Source organism: Fukomys damarensis, unplaced genomic scaffold, assembly GCF_012274545.1.
Source record: "Fukomys damarensis isolate Sample0158 unplaced genomic scaffold, DMR_v1.0_HiC HiC_scaffold_39, whole genome shotgun sequence".
NCBI classification, from domain to species: Eukaryota; Metazoa; Chordata; class Mammalia; order Rodentia; family Bathyergidae; genus Fukomys; species Fukomys damarensis.
Genome location: NW_022900951.1, coordinates 25,684,432 through 25,704,673, shown reverse-complemented (window position 1 = coordinate 25,704,673; position 20,242 = coordinate 25,684,432). Strand labels below are relative to the sequence as shown.

Genomic DNA, 20,242 nt, shown 5'->3' with positions numbered 1-20,242 from the left:
AGAGTCTTCTCCTACTGTCTCACTGAGCCACCTTGCTGTCACTTTCATTTTACCTCCATGAAAGATGGTCAGTTGGCCAGTTTCTCACTGTTTTGCCCCAGAATGTATGCAAGACTGCTCATCTCAAGTCCCTCTCTTCTCCCCCTTATTGCTTGTCTTTGGATCTGAGCAAGTGCCGCTTCTCTTTCCCCTTGAGATAACTACTATTTAATCTCTGAAATGCTCTGGACATAGGTTAGGTCTATGTTTTTATCTTCCACACTACTAGCCATGAGCTTTCCAAAAAACAGCCGCTGCATAAATATTTGGGAGTGAGCATTCAAACATTGTGAAAGCCAGAAAGGTGTCAACTATATTGCAATTTTATTTCCACTACGTTCCTCAAAAGAAATCCAAGCCAACTCAGAGACATGGATTTTAGATTTACAAAGACAGCTTAAAAGGAATACCTTGATGAAAACTATTACACCCTGTTTATTGTTCCCTACTTCAGGATCTCAAAAGTGCTTCTCTTTAGGGGGAGTGATTTACTTTATAAATTTCCACATTCTGATGGCATAGCATCTCATCGTGGATCACAGAAAATTAAATATTTTCGAATTATTTAACAGAATATCAAAAATCCAACTCTTCAGTCTAGTTCAATAGAGTTCAAGAAAAGTGATGTACACGCCATAGACAAACTCGCCTTGTGAAGCTAAATATAATTCGGATTAAAATGAAAAAGTATGGGAAACCAAGAATTTGTATCCACAAATTCCCAGTACACTCTAGGAATATAAACATGTCCTACACTGTGCTCCTTCCAACTACACTATGGCCTTAAACTAAGTAAGTTTGTGTATTTTGCTTAACTCTACCTGACAATATCGCTCAGACTTCAGAAGGACAACTAGGAGATCTAGAGCGAGAGAAGACAGTGACACCTGGCCGTGAAAGTAATGTCACTTTGGCTGCACCTCTTTCCCAGGTTGTTTTCACTGACATCTTCCAAAGTCTCTACAGAATGGAATGTCACCGGGGATGGTGACGACCGCCTTGGAAAACTTTTCTCTTTCAGTAACCACTCTGAATGCAGAGATGCAATTTTCAATTATAAAAAGTAGAAGAAAAGCATGAATTGAGCCGGTGAAGCCAAGAATTGTACCAAGTGAGGTGGGAGTGAAGCGGTGGAACCTTGGGAAGGAGGGCCGAGCACAACGCAACGAGGTCAAGGGAGTCCAGCCTTAGGTAGGGAAAGATGCTGTTCTCATGAAAAGAGTTACCTCTGGTGAGGTTAGGCTGTTAAACATGAGGCGGGTGCATGTTTTGGTCACTTAAGCATGTGGCTGATGCACCTTCATTTTTCTGACATGTTGTGACAGGTTGAGGGTACTCTCGCCAGGACACTGGCAGCACGGTGTTGGGGCCTCGCGGCCACAAAAATCATGAGGTAAATAGACCTCCTGTGATTATAACACAGCCAGGCTGAGCTATTGTCCTGTAAGAAGAGAAATGAGGCTATCGCAGTGCTCCACACACTTTCTCTGGCCAACTTTCATCATTTAGAAGTTTTTTCTGGGCTGTTCCATCTCGTCTTTGGACACCAGGTACTGCATCATCATCGTTGCCTTCCTAATTAGAAGGTTTTGCAACAGCTCTCAGTGGAGGGTGGGGCCTCAGAAAATTCACAAATTTCCTTCCCTTGGCCAACGAAACCTTCCCAGGTCCTGCCCATGAAACACCTGCAGGAAAAGTGGTGGGTGGGACATCTGAAGCTCCTCAAAATCGGCAACGACAAGTATGCTCTTGGGGAATCCAACAAAAGCCCCAGAGTAAAATAGGTGGGAATCTCATTTGCCTTCCACGAAATGTTGAGCAGGTTTGGGACTCTAGGTCTCGGGTCTGGCCTGGAAGAAGCTTTCTCGGGAGAACAGAACTTACTCCTCTGATTTGAAGAGTGGTGAATGTAGTCACGAAGAGCAGGCAGTAGACTGGGCACGGGTGCAGGTGATACTGGCCCCTGCGTGAGCACCTACAGGGGGAGATTCCTCTTTGCCTTTTAGGATGCGACCTCTGCAGGTTTCCTTGAGGACACTGCTCAGTAAAATCTTTGGGTTCCTGTTTTTGTTCACCCTGTTGTCTGGGCACCCAGTGGAGGAAGTTGTAGAGTATCTCGGGAACAGCCTGCCCACTCGGTGTACTACTTAATGGGTTGAGAGCACAGCTTGCTCTGGGGTTCACCCTGATCTGGAGTGGAGGAGCTGCTCTATTTGCCTTCAGGAATGTCCTGTGGAGCCTTGGCAGGGTCCAGACACTCTTGGTTGCTGCTTTAGGACTGACATTTTAATACTCTGTGCTACCGTGGCAAGTACAAGTCGCCCTTAGCCAAGTGGATCTGCCAGGGTACACACGGGGCTGATACCTCAGCACAGTCTCTGCATGTGTTCTTCCTTTCCTGGATCCTTACGCAATGTCCTCTTCTGGCCCCCATTCCGGGTTTTAATCTCTCCCTCCAACTGAGTCATAACTGAACCTCCAGACTGTTGATCTCATCTCTTCTAGATAGCATGGAAAATGTTACAGACATCCACAAAACAGTAATTGATGAGTTCATTTTTCAATAATATAAGATGTTTCCTCCTGAAAAGGCATCAAGAAGTGAATGAGAAGGTGCCCCTCGGAGCAGGAGAAATTATTTTCCATACCCATGTCTTGTACAGTGCTATGCAGGTAATATGCCGAAGAAGTGCTCAACGTTATGAAAGAAGCCAACTCAGTTAATCAGTTTGCAAAGAAATGAAGCACCCCTCACCAGAAGGTCTATAAATATGGTAAAGAAGCACCCGGGAAGTTGTGCAAATTTTTAAGTCGTAAAAGAACTTCAGCCTAGAACAACAATATGATAACCTTATACACCTCTTTGAATGGCCCAAACACCACATTTACAACACGAAGTGCCGTTTGTGGTTGCCGACCGTCTAGTGCACAGGAGGAGCTTTGTGATCTTTTTAAATGTGAAGAAATTTCAAATTAAAACTATGTGATACACTTACACACCTATTCGAAGGACCCAAGTCCAAAACGTTGACAGTGGAAGATGCTGATTGTGACATCAGACTTTCTAAGGTCCTTGAAGATGCCACTCGAAGGTGTGCTCTGGGAGAGTTCTCTACATTCAAGAGAGCAGAACCAGAGGGACTCTTCTTTTTAGCCCAGATGGTTGAGCACCCTTAAAAAACTGTATCTCACCTTGGATAGTGTGATCATTCCCATAAGCATGTAGCATAGCCTTCTACCTAATTCTGAGCATTAAGACTACGGTCACTGACAGTTTTTATGAGGAGGGAAAAATCTACGTAACTAACTCAGGTCCCAAGTGATCCAGGGGTATCTGGCTGCTGGGATAGAATAGTTTCCATAAGTTGCTGATTGGTAAAGTAGGATAACTATTAGAATACAGTTTGAAAGTTTATTATAAAACTATGCATACATTTATCATGTGATTCAGCAGTGACTTCCTGGGTATTTTATGCAATGGGGCTGAATACCTTGACCACACGGAAACCTGCACACACAAGTTTAGAGCACACAAGTTCACTCATAAATGCCCCAACGGAGCAGCCTCCAAAGTGTCCTGGAGTACAGGAGTCCGACAGTACACTGTGGTCCATCCAGACAGTGGAATAGTGGTTCGCAGTAACAGTACATGAGCTCTCCAAAGAAGAATGTGGTTGTGGGAAATGCAGGTGCATGCTATTCAGTAAAAGAGGCAATTTTAAAGTCTACACAGGAAATTGTCTCTATGACATGGCAGGGAAAGGCAAAACTATGGAACTTACCAGACAAACCACTGGTTGCCAGGGATTAGAGAGAAGTCAGAGATGAATAGTTGGGGTATAGAATACTTTCAAAGCAGTGAAATAAATTTGTGTGATTCTATAATGGTAAACATGTCACTGCGTATTTGTGAAAGCCCCCTAGTGTACCACGAAAAGAATGAACACAGACATAAACTGTACTCTTGGGTTATAAAGACGTGAAAATTCAGGTTCATCCATTGTACTCGATCTACCACGTTGGGGTGGGACATGGTTCTGAGGGAGGTTGGGTCTGTGTGGGAAACGATGCACACAGAACTCTCTGTATTTTCTGCTTATTTGCCCTGTGAAAGTAAAACATTTCCAATGGACATTCAAAAAAAAAAAAAGTTATGTATTCCTCAGATTTGCTCCTTGGCCTAGCATGTATGGGTCAAAGGGAAGGGGGAAAACTATAGGTTTTGACTCCATTCAGTTTCGGATTATCCCCCTGGTCCTCTCTTAAGCTTCTTTGAGTCCTGCCAGTGTCTGTGCTTGCCCTCTCTCTTGACTTGAGGATCTCACTTCCCGAACAGCCTACTCTTCCCTAGGAGACGATAGCAGAAAATGAAGGTGACGTGTTCTGGCCACCAGTGATCATGACCTCCCCTGAGTGACAACTGCAGCAAACAGGATGAAACCATCGGATGGAGATTTCCGCTGAGGCTCCTGACTCAGGATCCTACAACTGACTCATTACAGAGCGCAACTTTCTGCTCTCTGCAGATTTGGGGCCAGCAAAGGCAGACCAAGTCCCTCGCCTCTCTGATCCTCATGAGAACGATATGAGGGTGACCCTGAGAGTTACTGATGATCCCTCCATGCCTAACAACACGGATCTTTCTGCGGGGGCTGTCCCCAGAGAGGACTGATAGTCCTGCACTCCTTAGGGTGTTCACACTCTTCTGGTACACCTTAAGCATTGGCCCCTCTGTGGCTCTGAGTCTGCACAAGTCAGAACAAACTCTCCATCCTCCTGAGATCTCCAAAGTAGAAATGAGTTGGTGCTACATCTTCATCTTACTGTAAAATGTGAAATTTCTGCAGACGCCTGAAGAGAAAAGGAGGAGACCTTCAGGCTGACACTTTGCCTGGCAGGCCACTCCCCTATATGGAGGTGTCTTTTTCCCGGGTTGTGCTCCTTGGTTAAAGGCCAGGCTGGAAATTTCACTTTCTTAAAATACAGCTCATCAGTTTCTGTGTGGCAAATCTTACAGATTGTTCCCCGGAGTCACCTTCGGTGGTGATCGTATGACACAAGGCAGAGACCCACAAGACTGAGATGTTCTTCGTGGAAATGTCAGGGATCCGGACTTTCTAAGAGTCAGAAGTAGCCTCACCTACTTGTTTTTCCTTTCTCAAAGGACCGGCAGAAATTAAGCCCATGATCTTTTGAAATTATCGGGCTTTGTATGCATAGATAAATACCTTGTTACTAAACTTTTTTTTGCATTCTTTAATGCTGACCTTTCAATCACTTTCATACGTTTATTGTTCTGCTTATGGTTTATAATCCAGAAAACTGATCATAGAGTGTTGTTCTCTTTTTTATAAGGATATACCGTGTTATACAGTGCAAGTAAAGTGCTTTTCAGGAATTCCTGTATAGATCGAGATCGTATCTTAAATACTTCTAAACTACTCCCTCTACTTCATTCTGTCCCTTCCCAAACTCAACTCCCAATCTCCAAATCAGAGTCCTCCTTGTCATTACCTGGATTTTGTGGGGTAGTGTTAAGAAAGGTGAGTGAAGGGACAGAATATCAGCTTCAGGCTGGCGCATGGCACATCAAAGGCCTTACCCGAATGCATAATCACGGTCTTGTGCCAGGCCTATCACTTAGTGGCTGACTCCAATTGGGTCCATTACCATGCTGTATGAGGGGCAGGCTTTTCATCTCTGAAGTTAGTTTCATTAACTTGGGAAGAGGGATCACATGTGTTCAGTGTATATAAAATGCCTGAAATGTGTATGAAGCACTGATTCTAGTCACGATTTGACTTTGGAACCTGCTACAAATGGATCTAGTTTTGAATTCAGGACATTTCAGACATTATGGCACATTGGAGGACAAAAATGCCCTTATGTCGTCAAGTGCTGCTTAACAAGGAGAAGTTGGTAATTGTTCCCATTATGGCATAAGCCATTCCGCGTCAGAGGGAGGGAGATTTCCCCAGCAGATCCAAAACAGAGCTCATAATAGCTTGAGAACCTGCCGAGTTGGAGTATGCCTGTTATCCCAGCACTGGAGCACTTGGGGAGGTGGGATCACCATAAGTTAGAGGCCACCCTGTGCTGCACAGAGACGTGTTTGAAACAGAAAAAGCTTTTGAAGGACCCAAGCCTTCCTCCCCTCTCAGCTGCTGTTCAGTGTTAAGCCACTTCTGTTTTCATTCATTTCACAACCACAGATAATATATACTGTCACTCGCATGTGTCAGGGTGCCCTCAAGACAACTGAATGGCACACGTTCAGGATGCCCCAGGCCGGAGTAAAGTGGGCAGCACTGGGGCTTCGATCCATCCCGCACGCCTTGAAGCTCACTCCCTTCTTACCCCGAAACTCACTGCACATGACGTGGGTAGAGCACCTGCGTTTATGCACTGAGTCTGAGAGTGCTGGGACAGGGCACAGGACACTTCCCAGGTGGCTACTCTGGGTGTGAGGTCAGTATCTGCTAAAAGCCATTGTAAAGTCGAGGCTCAGAGTATCATTTCTCAGGCCCATCCACTTAGGCCTGGCCCCTGCTCCTGCCTGCACAGTCAAAAACCACACAGTTGACTTACCTCCCACTCAGGGACTCGCAGCGTCCTTGGACCCCGTCCTCCCCTTATCAGACAATTTACCCTGGATAACTCTCAGGTCAAACCAGCTTCCTCCTTTTTCTCTCCTCCTTTCAGTCTCCACATTGTGGACCAGTTTTTCTTACATGACACCTGCTTCAGGACTCAAGTGCAAGGTCAGTTACCACAACTCTACTGTGTATTTCTATCCACATAGCCTGGAATCTCCTGAGAGCAGGTGCTCCAGCGATGCTGGAGACTAGTTTGGTGAGTATAGGCATCTAATTCATTACAATTGAGCCCTCATTCTTTAATAAGACATACACAGAAACACAGTAATTTATTTTAGTAGTATAAATACAGAGGAAATATAAAAGAAAAATATCAACCATCTGAAACATTTTCTTATTAGTCTTTATTCCACTTACTTTTCTGCTGTTTTTTACATTCTAAAAGAAATGCTTATTCCAATTCTTGTAAGTTTTTACCAAGTAAGTAATCATGAACGGTTTCACCTTTTTTTTTCTTTACAAAACAAGAAAAGTTTTAAACTGAAGAACAAGTATGAGCAAAAACTTTCATAGGCTTCAATTATAATGTTAATTTTAGAAACATTTCTTATAATTTCTTAAATATAGCTCTATATAAATGAATACAGATAAATCTCCAAACTGCCCATGTGAAACAGGAACACAGAAGAATGTTCCACTGTGTTCCCTCTAGATGCGGCCACCCTTCACTGCCAGGAACACCGTGTACTTTCTTCAGTTACAAAGCTAAGAATCTTCTTCTTCGTCAACTTCAATAATGGTGGGAAGAATTTCTACCCCTGGAATAGAACATTTTTTCTTTGTGTCTTTACTGCTCTCACTGGGTATAATTATGGGATCAGCTTTCTCTTCTTCATCTTTTAAAGCCTCTTCATATTTGGACTGGAATGCAGTAGGTGTAATATCATTGATCTTGGCCCAAAACTCCAAGACTTTCATCTTGCTGGTCTCTGCATAGGCTCTGGGACCCCACAGGAATTCATACTGGGGAGGATCACTGTCAGGCACCTGGCGATACTCCAGATATTTCAGCTTCACTAGATCTATTGTGATGAGCTTTTTCGGCTCCCCAAAAAGGAAGTGTTTCTTCCCAGCATATATTCTCATCTTATTCAGAAATTTCCAGATCTCCTCCTCAGTGATGGAGTTGCCCTTCATGAAGATCACTCCAAGAAGATTCATTAGGAGACCGGTCTTGGGAAATCCCCTGCCACGTTTCAGCATCCCGTTGTAGGGGAGATTCATTTTGCTGACAAGAGAATAACAGTGCTTGGTGCAATCAACTTCCTTTAATTCCATGCCAAATACCACCTCTATGTTAAAAGCAGCTCTTACCAGGAGCTCTGGGAAGCATTTCTTGTACTTTCTCTTGACCATCTTCAACATATCATTTTTCTTAATAGGGTTTTGCATCTTGTGCATTTCAATGATGTAGTTCACCAATCTGCTGGCTGTTTTGGTTAGAGCATCTTTGGGAGACTGTATGGTGGAGGAGGGAGCCTTAGAAGAAAGATGCTTTTTCTTACATTTGCATTTGGTTCCTTCATTTGATCTTGGGTTTGACTTATCTATTGCTATAGCAGTAGAAACTGCTCTCTCAGAGCCCTCTAGAGGACTTGGTGACTGAGAAGCAGAATCTGTGCCAGGGGTAACCACCAAAGGAGAACAGGAAGACAGAAATATTTTCTTCTTTGTAGCAAGAGCCTGAGTTTCCTGGATGACATGGGTCTTCCCTTGATCTGGCCAGTGTTTCTTAGGAGCCGGAGCTTCCTGGAGGACCTGGGTCTTCACTTGATCTGGCCAGTGTTTCTTAGGAGCCAGAGCTTCCTGGAGGACTGGGGTGTACCTTTGCCCTTGGCAGTTTTTCTTATTAGCTGGCGCTTCCTGGAAGACCTCGGTCTTCTCTTGTCCTAGGCATTGTTTCTTTAGAGCAGGAGCTTCTTGGAGGACCAAGGTCTTCCTTTTGCCAACGCGGTGTTTCTTAGGAGCAGGAGCTTCCTGGACTGGGGTCTTCCCTTGGTCCAGACCCTGTTTCTTATGAGCTGGAGCTTCCTGGAGGACCTGGGTCTTCTCTTGATCTGGCCAGTGTTTCTTAGGAGCCAGAGCTTCCTGGAGGACCTGGGTCTTCGCTTGATCTGGCCAGTGTTTCTTAGAAGCTGGAGCTTTCTGGAGGACTGGGGTCTTCCTTTGCCCTTGGCAGTTTTTCTTATTAGCTGGTGCTTCCTGGAGAACATGGGTCTTCCCTTGTCCTAGGCATTGTTTCTTTAGAGCAGGAGCTTCCTGGAGGACCAAGGTCTTCCTTTTGCCAGGGCAGTGTTTCTTAGGAGCAGGAGCTTCCTGGACTGGGGTCTTCCCTTGGTCCAGGCCCTGTTTCTTAGGAGCAGGAGCTTCCTGGAGGACCCGGGTCTTCCCTTTCCCTCGGCACTTTTTCTTAGGAGCAGGAGCTTCCTGGAGTACCCGGGTCTTCCCTTGCCCTCGGCACTTTTTCTTAGGAGCAGGACCTTTCTGGAGGGCCTGGGTCTTCCCTTGCCCTTGGCACTTTTTCTTAGGAGCAGGAGCTTTCTGGAGGGCCTGAGTCTTCCCTTGCCCTCGGCACTTTTTCTTAGGAGCAGGACCTTTCTGGAGGGCCTGGGTCTTCCCTCGCCCTGGGCACTTTTTCTTAGGAGCAGGAGCTTTCTGGAGGGCCTGGGTCTTCCCTCGCCCTGGGCACTTTTTCTTAGGAGCAGGAGCTTCCTGGAGGACCCCGGTCTTCCCTTGTCCTGGGCACTTTTTCTTAGGAGCAGGACCTTTCTGGAGGGCCTGGGTCTTCCCTTGCCCTGGGCACTTTTTCTTTGGAGCAGGAGCTTCCTGGAGGACCCCGGTCTTCCCTTGCCCTCGGCACTTTTTCTTAGGAGCAGGACCTTTCTGGAGGGCCTGGGTCTTCCCTCGCCCTGGGCACTTTTTCTTAGGAGCAGGACCTTTCTGGAGGGCCTGGGTCTTCCCTTGCCCTCGGCACTTTTTCTTAGGAGCAGGACCTTTCTGGAGGGCCTGGGTCTTCCCTTGTCCTGGGCACTTTTTCTTAGGAGCAGGAGCTTCCTGCAGGACCTGGGTCTTCCTTTGGCCAGGGCATTTTTTGTTAGGAGCCTGAGCTTCCTGCATGAGCAGTGTATTCCCTTGGCCTGGGCAGTGTTTCTTAGGAGCGGGACACTTTCTCTTTTGTTTCTGAGGCATGGCAGATGTTCAAGAGAGCAGGAGTATCAGGCACCTGGGAGAGAAAGCGACAGAGCATAAGCACCTCTGACAGAAATATCTCCTTAGTTTAATGAAGAGACTTCTGGAGCTTTCCCTGTGACCACTGCTGTAGAAAGTCACACGGCAGTGATTAGCATCAACTTGTCTCTGAAAACCCAGCAGACATATAAATTGTCCCCTAAGCTACTAATGTCAGCCCTTCTCGTGTGCACTGATAGTGAGAGTAGAGGTGCCAGGTCTTGTTTGTGGAGTTCCCTTTCATCAGTGGGGTGTAAGTTATTCTCTGGTCACATTACAGTGCACAAAATGAAGGGCTAGCAAAACCTGGGCAGCTTCCCATGTACTTCTGTATGTTTGACACTTCCGAGCAAAGTTCTTCTTTCCTGAAACAACCTAGAGGTATTTAAAATTTACTGCAGTCTATCATCCTTGCCAGGGTGCCCTCAGTGTGTGAGCTCTCTGGCGGCTTCCTAGAGATGTTGACATCCAAAATCCTAACTCATGGTCCTTCCTGTGTGGGCAGATATCACCTGCTAGAACAGCCTATGCTGATTTGATGGCTTTCACCACATTAATGAATGCCATCAAAAACTATGGAATTCTAGTGCACATGACTCCCAGTGGTGGCTTCCTCTAGGGTACAAGTGGTGGCCAGCTCTTTATCCTCTCTTCCCTTTCTGACAGGAGAGTAGTTTCACTGTTCCTTATTAAGAATGATCAAGGAGGGCTTGGGATTTGGCTCCGTGGTTCTGCGACCTGCCTCACAAGCGCCAGCACCCAAGATTGATTCCCAGTACAAAAACAACAACAACAACAACAACAAACAAACAAACAACAACAAAAAAGAATTTTCAAGGAGACTTTTCAGTGGCCCGAGATACTCTTTCTGCATAGTTGGAGCAGACAGTTTGTTGAAGAATCCTGTGACTGACTGAGTGAAAGGGGGCACACAAACTAACACATTTTCATGGGACTCCTGGGGCCCAGCAAAGCACAAATAGGCATGGGAACCCCCGTTCTGGAGTTGCATTCTGTTACCACAGGGGATATCTCCCTAGACAAACCTTATTCCGCCAGCCTCAGACCAGAGCCCTCTACAAGAAAGGCAGCCCCCACATATCAATGTCCTTGCATGGAGCCTCACAGAAAGGACCATAGGAACATTGCTTTGTGTTGTCACCTCCTTAGGGAATGATCATCTCTTTAGTACTCAGGACCATGCACATGACTCCTATTAGGATACAAATGTCCTTTACCTGCCAAATATGAACTATTTATTATGAAATATTTATTCATACCAAGGCCTTCTCAGATCTGACATTTTGCACAAAATATTCAGTTTGTAAGCTTTGGTTGTATTGAATGGAGAATGTTACATTTAGTACAAAATCAGTGAGCTACCCTAAAGACCCATCCTGGGAGTTCACCCTCCGCCAGCAGCACACACAGCACACCACAGTACCTTAGACTCAGAGCTTCACCATGCCTGTGGAAGGAAGGAAGGGGACCATGCCCATATAACCTATGTCCAAGGTCTCCCTGGCCTAAAGGCAACACTCTCTAGGTCCTTACCTGTATTTTTAGTAGAGGGAATCCTCCCTTCTATGAGCACAGCCATCTAACCACCAAAGGAAAACTTCATCTACTTATTTCCCTGTAGAGATAATTTTGAAAAGATCCACATGGCACCGCATGCTGCTATGACAGCTGTCCACTGCCTATTTGGTACACAGTGTCCCATCAGCATACAGCAACCACCATTAGACTCAAATTGTCCAAGATCCATTTCTCCAAGACATGAACTCTACTCAAGTTGCAGCCCTTTCCTCCCTGAAACTGTCCTCATAGAGACCACCATGGGAGTCACACTGAACTGCAAGAGTGGAAAATATGGAGAGTATGTTGAAATAAAAAAATATTACAGCAAGACACATTTCCATTAATCCCCCATCAAATTATACTCCAGTGTTTTTAACATACTTATCCTATCCCTTTTGCCACTATCTGAAACAGTTCTGAAAATCTTGTTTCTTGTTATGACACACAATCAAGAATACATTGAATCTCATTAATCACTGCCATCTAGTGTGAAAGCAGAGGAGTGAAAACATTAAGCCCTGTCAGTATACACCTCCTTCACTACATCTGAGAAATTAAGGGGCTTCACATGAATCAAAATGACCAAATAATTGTTTTGAATCTTGCAGAACATCAAGCACCCATGGTAGAACAACTGAAGAGTGTCCTTTTAACAACTGGGTAAGTTTGTTCAATGCCAGTAGCACAATTTAAAGGAGATCCATGGAAACATGTCCTTTCCATAAGAATTTTTAAGTTATTATTTAAGTACACATTTTTCTAGCGTTGCTTATGTATATACTGGTGCTTTCATGTCTGGAATTCGTAAGATCTATGGCTATTGTGTGAAAAATCAAACTAACAAGATTTGCAGTTTCAAGTCTGAAAACTGCAGACCTGAACAGACAAGCTGGAAAATCAGGCTGGGTTCCAACATTATTCACTTCAGCCTGATCACTTCTGCTCAAAATCTAAGGTTATTCTTTTTGCTACCTACAACTAATTGCAAGAGGCTTCCTGTATCAACGAAGGGTAATGTGCTTCACTCAGAGTCTAGTGGTTTAATGGCAATCGAGGGATAACAACTCCTGATACACCACTGTACAACAGCTTCTCTGATGTTTAACCACATGACTGGGCAATGTAGTCTCAAGGGGACATTTGAAATAGTAATTTAGAAAAAGTAGCGATGATAGGGAGGTGTCTAGATTAGAAACCTGAGGTTGTCACTAAGTGGGGCAAGACATAGTGTAAGAAAAGATAGTAGGTTTGGGAAAAATAATAACTTTCTTGCTTTTCACCTTGAATTTGAAATAGCCTTTAATGAACTGTGCTTAAAGTGGCTTTAAAGTCTTACATGTTCATCAAGATGTGAAATAATGTGTTTTAATAACGATTCTAATGTAGAATCACGTAGTTTCTCCTTAGCACTGCAGGAGTAGAAGAAGCTATTCAGCTATAGTTTTAGAGAGGAAAAGCTAGGAACTTGAATATGGAAATGTGCAGAACATAAATGGGTTAATGGGTGAGAAGGAGAAATCTATCGAGGACATGGAGAAAAGAGTGTGATGCATATAAGACAAAAGTAGTGCCTTCAGAACTATGACAGAGATCATGCAATGCTCATCAATCTCAGCTAAATATTGCATGCTTGGCATATGGAAAACTCCGTATCTTTCAACCTTTGTACATAAACTGGAAGATATGATTAGTTACAGCCAATGAATTGGGAAGTGTGAGATACTAGAGCACCTGCCAACCTGAGTTTCACAGTGAAAATGTGCAGCAAACTCTTAAATCCGCTCCATCACTGGTACATACTGAACAGGTAATGTCATCCAGAAAATAAACCCTTTGTGTGTTAAGATACTAATATTTATAGAATAAATTGTTACGCTAGTGAAACACATAAATTCATGACTAATTATAAATCTACAGCAGTAGCTTGTTTAGCAAAGGAGTGCATAATCACAAGAGAGCCATATATACCACATGTCCAGAAAAAAGACATTACAGGAGATTCTCAGATGTGGAATAATTGAACCAACATTTCCACATATTTTAGAGATTTTCAGCTATGCCAGTTTGCTAGAGTTATGCATTATCATTCAGCACAAGGTAGGAAATGTGCTCATCAAATCAAGACAACAGAGTCAATTTTAACTGGAAATTGACATTGCAGCATACATAAGCAATGTAGTATATCTGTCTTATAGTTTTATTTAAAACACTGAAGTGAAGCCATAAATGTCAATTGCCTTAAGGCATTGAGAATTTCAAAAATCCACTGAAATTTACTTGTCTAGGAAATAATAGATTCTAGATACAAACTGCAAGTGCCCGCTCTGGAAATTCAGGTTTTCAAGTACTGTATTTGTCATTCTAGACTGTCTGCGATAACTATGCCCCATGCACTGTATAAAAATGACGAACTATGGGGGATTTATACACTAACTGTTTTGTGTTAACATGCCTTTTAGGTTATTGACTATAACTGAGAAGACAATACTTTAAACTGGGGAATTTGTGAAGGCAAAGATTTATTTTAGCTCACCACTGTTCCTCACATCTAGGGACCACATCTGCTTATTTCTTTCCTGCATTTAGGAGTCCTAAGGCAGCACAGAGCACTGCTTGGCCAGAGACCTGGAGCAGAAGTGTGTGTGTGTGTGTGTGTGTGTGTGTGTGTGTGTGTGTGTGTGTGTGGTGCACTCGTGTGTCCTCTGGCTTTGCTCTGTTTCTATAAATCTGCCAGAATGTAGTCATGGAGGTTCCATCCTGTTGATTTTTATCAAATCAAAATCTCCTACATCATTCTTCTCCTAAGATCTTGGAATGGAGATTAAGCCTTGACACGAGAACCAAAAAGGACCAATCAGTCAAACCATGACATTTGCTAATTTGAGAGAATCTGTGGCTTTATCTTTAAATTTCTACATTTTATTGGTGAAATAAAACATTATTTGACTACTCTTTGTAAATTATTTCTCATTTTTCTCATTCAGTGGTTTTCATAATATCTATAACTAGAATGTCCCATGGTTTTTAACATGTTTTTCCTAACATTTAAAAGTATATTTAAGAATGTATCATGATTTAATATAATGCTTTTGGTGTGTTTTATATTTTTGTTTAGTGTGTTAGTCTGGCTGTTAATCTGTGTTTATAATTAACTTGATAAAGATGTAAAAAAATAAATAAACTTGATGCTAAGAAAGCAAATATTTTAACTACTAATAATATTCTCTTCCCATGAAAAATAAGCAAGAACATGCAAAAACTGAGATATTAAAGTCTTGTAACCTCTGCAAGAAATTAATGCCTTTATTAATTAAACTCTACTACCTAAGCAACATCCCAAACTCATCAATTTAACATTTATGATCAGGATCTCTACACTGGCTGTGTTATCTCTGGTTCACATGGTGCACCAGTTCAATTCTGAAGACTACTTCGAATGTTTTCTAATGGTAGTGGCGAATATTCAAGTGTACCTTAACATAGAAGCATATTGCCAACTTTTGCTTCAGTCACCATTGAAAAAGCCATGATGCTGAGCCCAAAAGTTATAAGAGGGGAAGTATAACCTGCTTATGTTATGACTATGACAAGAACTGCGATATAGACAAGATGAACAGTTTGGATTAACAATTCAATCTGTCATTGTGTATTTCAATTACTAAAGAATCCCATCATTATCTTAGGCTAAATTTCCATCTGGAGAGTTGCCTGAAAAACTGTTACAGATATTTTATAAAAGCTCTTTTTACATAATGACAAGCTTTTCACTAGTCTTCAATATATTTATTTAAAAGTCTTTTATATTTTACATGCAAGAAATGATACTCATTTTTTTGTGTAGCTGAATTCTTCAAAATACTTTTGTTCATTAAAAATTTCTTCCTACTTTCCCTTCTTCCTTTATAAATTCATGCACATGAAGTAAAGTTTCCATTTCTTGGTGCTTTACAATTTTCAGAATTATTTGAATAATTACATCATAAAGATTTAGAGCCAGAGGGTGATTCCTCTATGTTGATAAGATTGATGAAGAAAGAATGAACTTGTCTACTGTATTATTATTCAAAAGTGCTGGATATGTCTTGATAATTATGAATGACACAGAAAACCTTACTGTCTTATTGTTCAATGGAAAAAAGTAGGCTACATTTTGAGGGACAAGTGAGCTCTAGGCCAGAAACTTCCAAGGAAAATAATGTGTGACCTCTACTTATAAACTATTTACTAGCCACATTTAAAAGGAGAAAAATGTGACAATAATTCTCACATATGTCTTAGTTTTGAGATATATTATATGCCTAATGTTTTTATGAAATATTTGAAATAATATACTCTATCCTTTTAATACATTTAAAATCAGAACAGCTGTACTTCAAGCGCTTAATAAGCATCTTACTTGTGGACTCAGTACTGGATGCCCTAAGGTCAATACCATATTCTGAACTCCTGAAGAAATCTCAATAAAAGGGAAAATGCATGTGTTAAAATTTTGTATTTTTACAGTTTATAGAGTATTAGAGAAGGCACAAAGTTGTACTGAATATAAATTTCATGAATGAACAATCCTTATTTGAAAAGTAATTTGTAAAGAACCATATAACATATATCTCCTTTCATATTATATCATATTATGTGGTATGCCATTGCTTAATAATTTTTAAAAATATTCAAGAAGAGCATGAAAAATTTTCAGGAGAGATTATATAAATTCCATTCCATTCTCCACATTTTAATAACTTGGTAATCTTGTAAGAAATCTTAGGGAAAGAAAGGACATACACCACTAAAATGCAAAATGATATATTTTCCTAATTGTATACTATAATATTAAACTTGTTTGCAACAGTATTAGTACATATGATATCACTGCACAAAGGAGTTTTGTAGGAACTTGGGTTGAGTTAATATATTTTATAATATTTTAATATTATATTAAGTGTTTGACTCTCTGCTGCACAAGATAAAATATGTAAAGAAAAGTGGCAGCATTAAAACAATACTAGACCTAATCTTTTTCTTCTGCTTCTCGGAAATGACAAACATTTCACAAACTGAAGAATGCACTGATTGGTGAGTTAATTCATTTGGACAGGAAATAATTAAGATGGGCCATTGAGCTTAGATTTGGCAAGGTTTTTTTTCCATATCCACACCAAGAGAGCCTTAAGTAACTGAGTTAATGACTGTTTCATATCCAGTCTCCAATCTAGTGAGGTTAGCCTTCCTGCTATTTGCCATCTGTTGCAATGGTTTAAATTGATACATTATGAAAATATGAAAACCAGGAGGAAAATATTACAGGAGATGAGACAACAAAGGGCCTGAATTGCTGAGATGATACAAAAATAAAAAAGAAGGGGTAGCTTACAGACAATAATTTTCAAGTGTGATAAACCTTTATGATATCATTATGTACTTTCTACCCATTCTTTTACTAAAGCATAAACTATTTCAGTATACGTGCTGTCAAAGCGAGCACAACTAAAGCATAAACTTCACAAAGTTGTAAAGTTTTAAAGTGTAACTTATCTCAAAATCTGAATCTAGAAGAACTGCTTCCGGTCCAGATGCAGCTCAACAAATCTAGAATAACTGCTTCCAGTCCAGATGCCAATCCACGATGTCAAATCTATCAGCCAGCTATTTGTTAAACTGAAAGCTCTAAAAGGTGTACCATCATTGGACTAGGTCTTGTTCCACATCAGAAAGAATAAGTTACAAAAACAGGTCAAATAACCAATAGAATGTGTTTTAAAATATTGGCAATCCAAGAAGGAATGACAGTGATACATAAAATAAAGGGGGAAAAGAAAAGTAAACCTATGCTCATCTGAAATTGAAAGAGAACTAAAAACTCTCATCTCCAAGATGTAAAAGAGCCCTCAAACAAAAGAAATGCAAAGAAAATAACAAAACATATTATAACCAGATTTCTGCAGTGAGGGCAAATCTTTTAGAGCTTTCAATTGTAACAAAAAGTTGGTTGTGGCGTACGTGCTATAGTTTCACTGCTACTGGAGAACTAAAGTCTCCAAAGAAATCAGCAGAATATGCAAATGAAAGAAATTTCAGAGGAACAAAGTTTAAAATGATAGTAGATTTCCTCTTTAAAAACAATACTGAACAAGAAGCCCATGTGGACCAGAGCAGCACAATTGCACAGATTCCAGCCAGGGCCCCACCCAGACACCAACAGCTTTGGGCTATAGGTCCCAGCCAAAGGCCAGTCTGGAAAACAGCTGTGCAGATATGCAGGCAACACTCCAGAGGCCTGTCCAGATACCATTAGGAAGTGCACACAGATGCCAAGGAGAAGCCTGCATGGACCAGACCAGCATGAGTACACAGACCCCAGCCAAACCTCCCAGACAACAGCTACGCAGGTGGCCAGGCCCCAGCCAGAGGCACACCCAGATACCATCCCAAGTGTGTGCAGCCCTATGCCAAAACCCCACCCAGACAACACTGCAGGGTAGGTATCCAGAAGGCCATCATTCTGAAACAAGGAATTGGAGCAGAAGGAAGGCCTCTCTGAGGCTTGCTGAGAATTGAAGCCCACTGGGAGAGGAAAAAGTTGCCCCAACAAAGGTGCAGCAGGCTGTATCTGTTGAAATGAGAGGACAAGTAAACAAGTCTCAAAACCAGACTTCCAGATCATCTAAGGTAACCCAAATGGGCAATAAGATGGAACAATCTGATACTCAAACACCTGGACTCCCTGAATTGGCAAAAAAAAGATATGGAAAAAATGAAATCAGAAATAATTTCTCAGATAACAACAGAGACTGTGTCCATAGTGAAAGACATGATTAGTAACTCTAGAGCAGACACAGATTAAAAAAAAATAGAAGAGCTAAGGAACATGATACAATCCCAGCATAGGAAACAAATAGAATCCATAAAGCAGATGCAAACAGATATCCAGGAGATCAAAAACTCCATTGAAAGTATACTCAGCAGAATGAGCCAATGTGAAGAGAGAACTTCAGATATACACCACAGGATTGCAATTAGTGACCAAAAAAAGAAAACTGATCCAAACCAGTAAGGCACCACAAGAGATCAAACCAACAGCTACTAGAGGGTGCAAAAAAGAATAATATAAGATTGATCAGGGTCAATGAAGAAACAGGAGAGAGTGTGAATGACATTTAAAAAAAAAAACAACAGTGGCCAGAGATTTAGCTCATTGGTTCTGCCACCTGCCTTGCAAGCACAAGGACCCAAGTTCGATCCCCAGTACCAAAACAAAAACAAAAACATTGGACAGAAGTTAACAACAGAAGAAAACTTCCCAAGCAGGGAAAAGAATTTGACATACATTTAAGTGAGGCATATAGGACTCCAACTAGCCATCATCAAAAATAAAATTTACACGTAGGCATATAATAGTCAAGATTCCAGAAACCCAACAGAAGAACAAAATACTACAAGCAATTAGAAAACAAGAAACAAATCACATACAAAAAAAGTCCATCAGAATCACAGTAGACTTTACAACACAAACCCTCAAGTCAAGAAGAGCCTGGAGTGAAGATTTTCAAAACTTAAAAGAAAACAACCTCCAACCCAGATTAATGTATCCTGCAAAACTACCTTTCAAAATTAATGTAGAAATAAGATATGTTCATGACAAAGAGCACCTGAGGAACTGCATGAATACCAAACCAGCACTCAAAAATATTTTAAACAATGTTCTAGGAAAAGACAATAATGGTCACAACCCCAGGAAGTGCAGAACAAGAATTCATCAGTGAAAACAAGAAATGAACTCTGAAGTGGAAGAATCCAATAAAAAGAATTAAAACTTACCAACTAAGAAAAGCCTGGGTCCTGATGGCTTCACAGCTGAATTCTACAAGACATACAGAGAAAAATTATTGCCACTACTGTTTAAAATTTTCAGGGAAATTGAAAGGGAAGCAATGCTCCCAAATTCATTCTTGGAAGCAAGCATCACTTTTATCCCATAAGTAGAGAAAGACCCAAAAAGACAATTATAGGCCAATCTCACTGAGGAACATAAATGCAAAAATCCTCAATAAGATAATAGCAAACAGAATGCAAAAGATTATTAAGAAGATCATACATTCTGACCCAGTGGGATTCATCCCAGGGATGCAGGGATGGTTCAACATACATATATCAATAAATGTAATACACAAAGACAAAAACAATATGATCATTTCAATAGATGCAGAAAAAGCGCTCTACAAAATCCAACACACATTCATAATAAAACCTTACAGAGGACCGGGGATTTAGCTCAGTGGCACTGTGTCTGCCTCACAAGTGCAAGGTCCTGAGTTCAATCCCTGGTACAAAAAAAAAATAAAAAAAAAAACTAACAAACAACAAAACAAAAAAAACCTTACAGAGAATTGGAATAGACTGTCTCTATCTCAACCTGATAAAAGCCATCTGTGTAAAACCAACAGCCAATATCATACTAAATGGTAAAAAATCGAAACTTCTTCATGCTAAAATTAGGAACAAGACAATGATGTGCACTATTACCACTCCTACTCAATAGTTCCGGAAACATTAGCCAGAGCAATCACACAAGCGCAATAAATTGAAGGAATACAGATAGGAAAGGAAGAAGTCAAAATATCATTATTTGTGAGTGACATGATTCTCTAAACAGAAGACACCAGGGCCAGGGCTTTAGCTCAGTGGTTCTGCAACATGCTTTGCAAGCTCAAGGTCCTGAGTTTGATCCCCAGTACATAAATAAA

General features: G+C 41.4%; 1 protein-coding gene across 1 annotated transcript; it reads right to left on the bottom strand.

The window, feature by feature from the left end:
• Window positions 1-7,303: 7,303 nt before the first annotated feature.
• LOC104870022 (axoneme-associated protein mst101(2)) lies at window positions 7,304-19,346 on the bottom strand. Its single transcript, XM_010635416.2, has 2 exons — window positions 19,317-19,346; window positions 7,304-9,918 (listed from the first exon to the last, which is right to left on the bottom strand). The coding sequence occupies exon 2, from the start codon at window positions 9,882-9,884 to the stop codon at window positions 7,401-7,403; it is 2,484 nt and encodes an 827-aa protein (XP_010633718.1). The 5' UTR covers window positions 9,885-9,918; window positions 19,317-19,346; the 3' UTR covers window positions 7,304-7,400.
• Window positions 19,347-20,242: the final 896 nt, after the last annotated feature.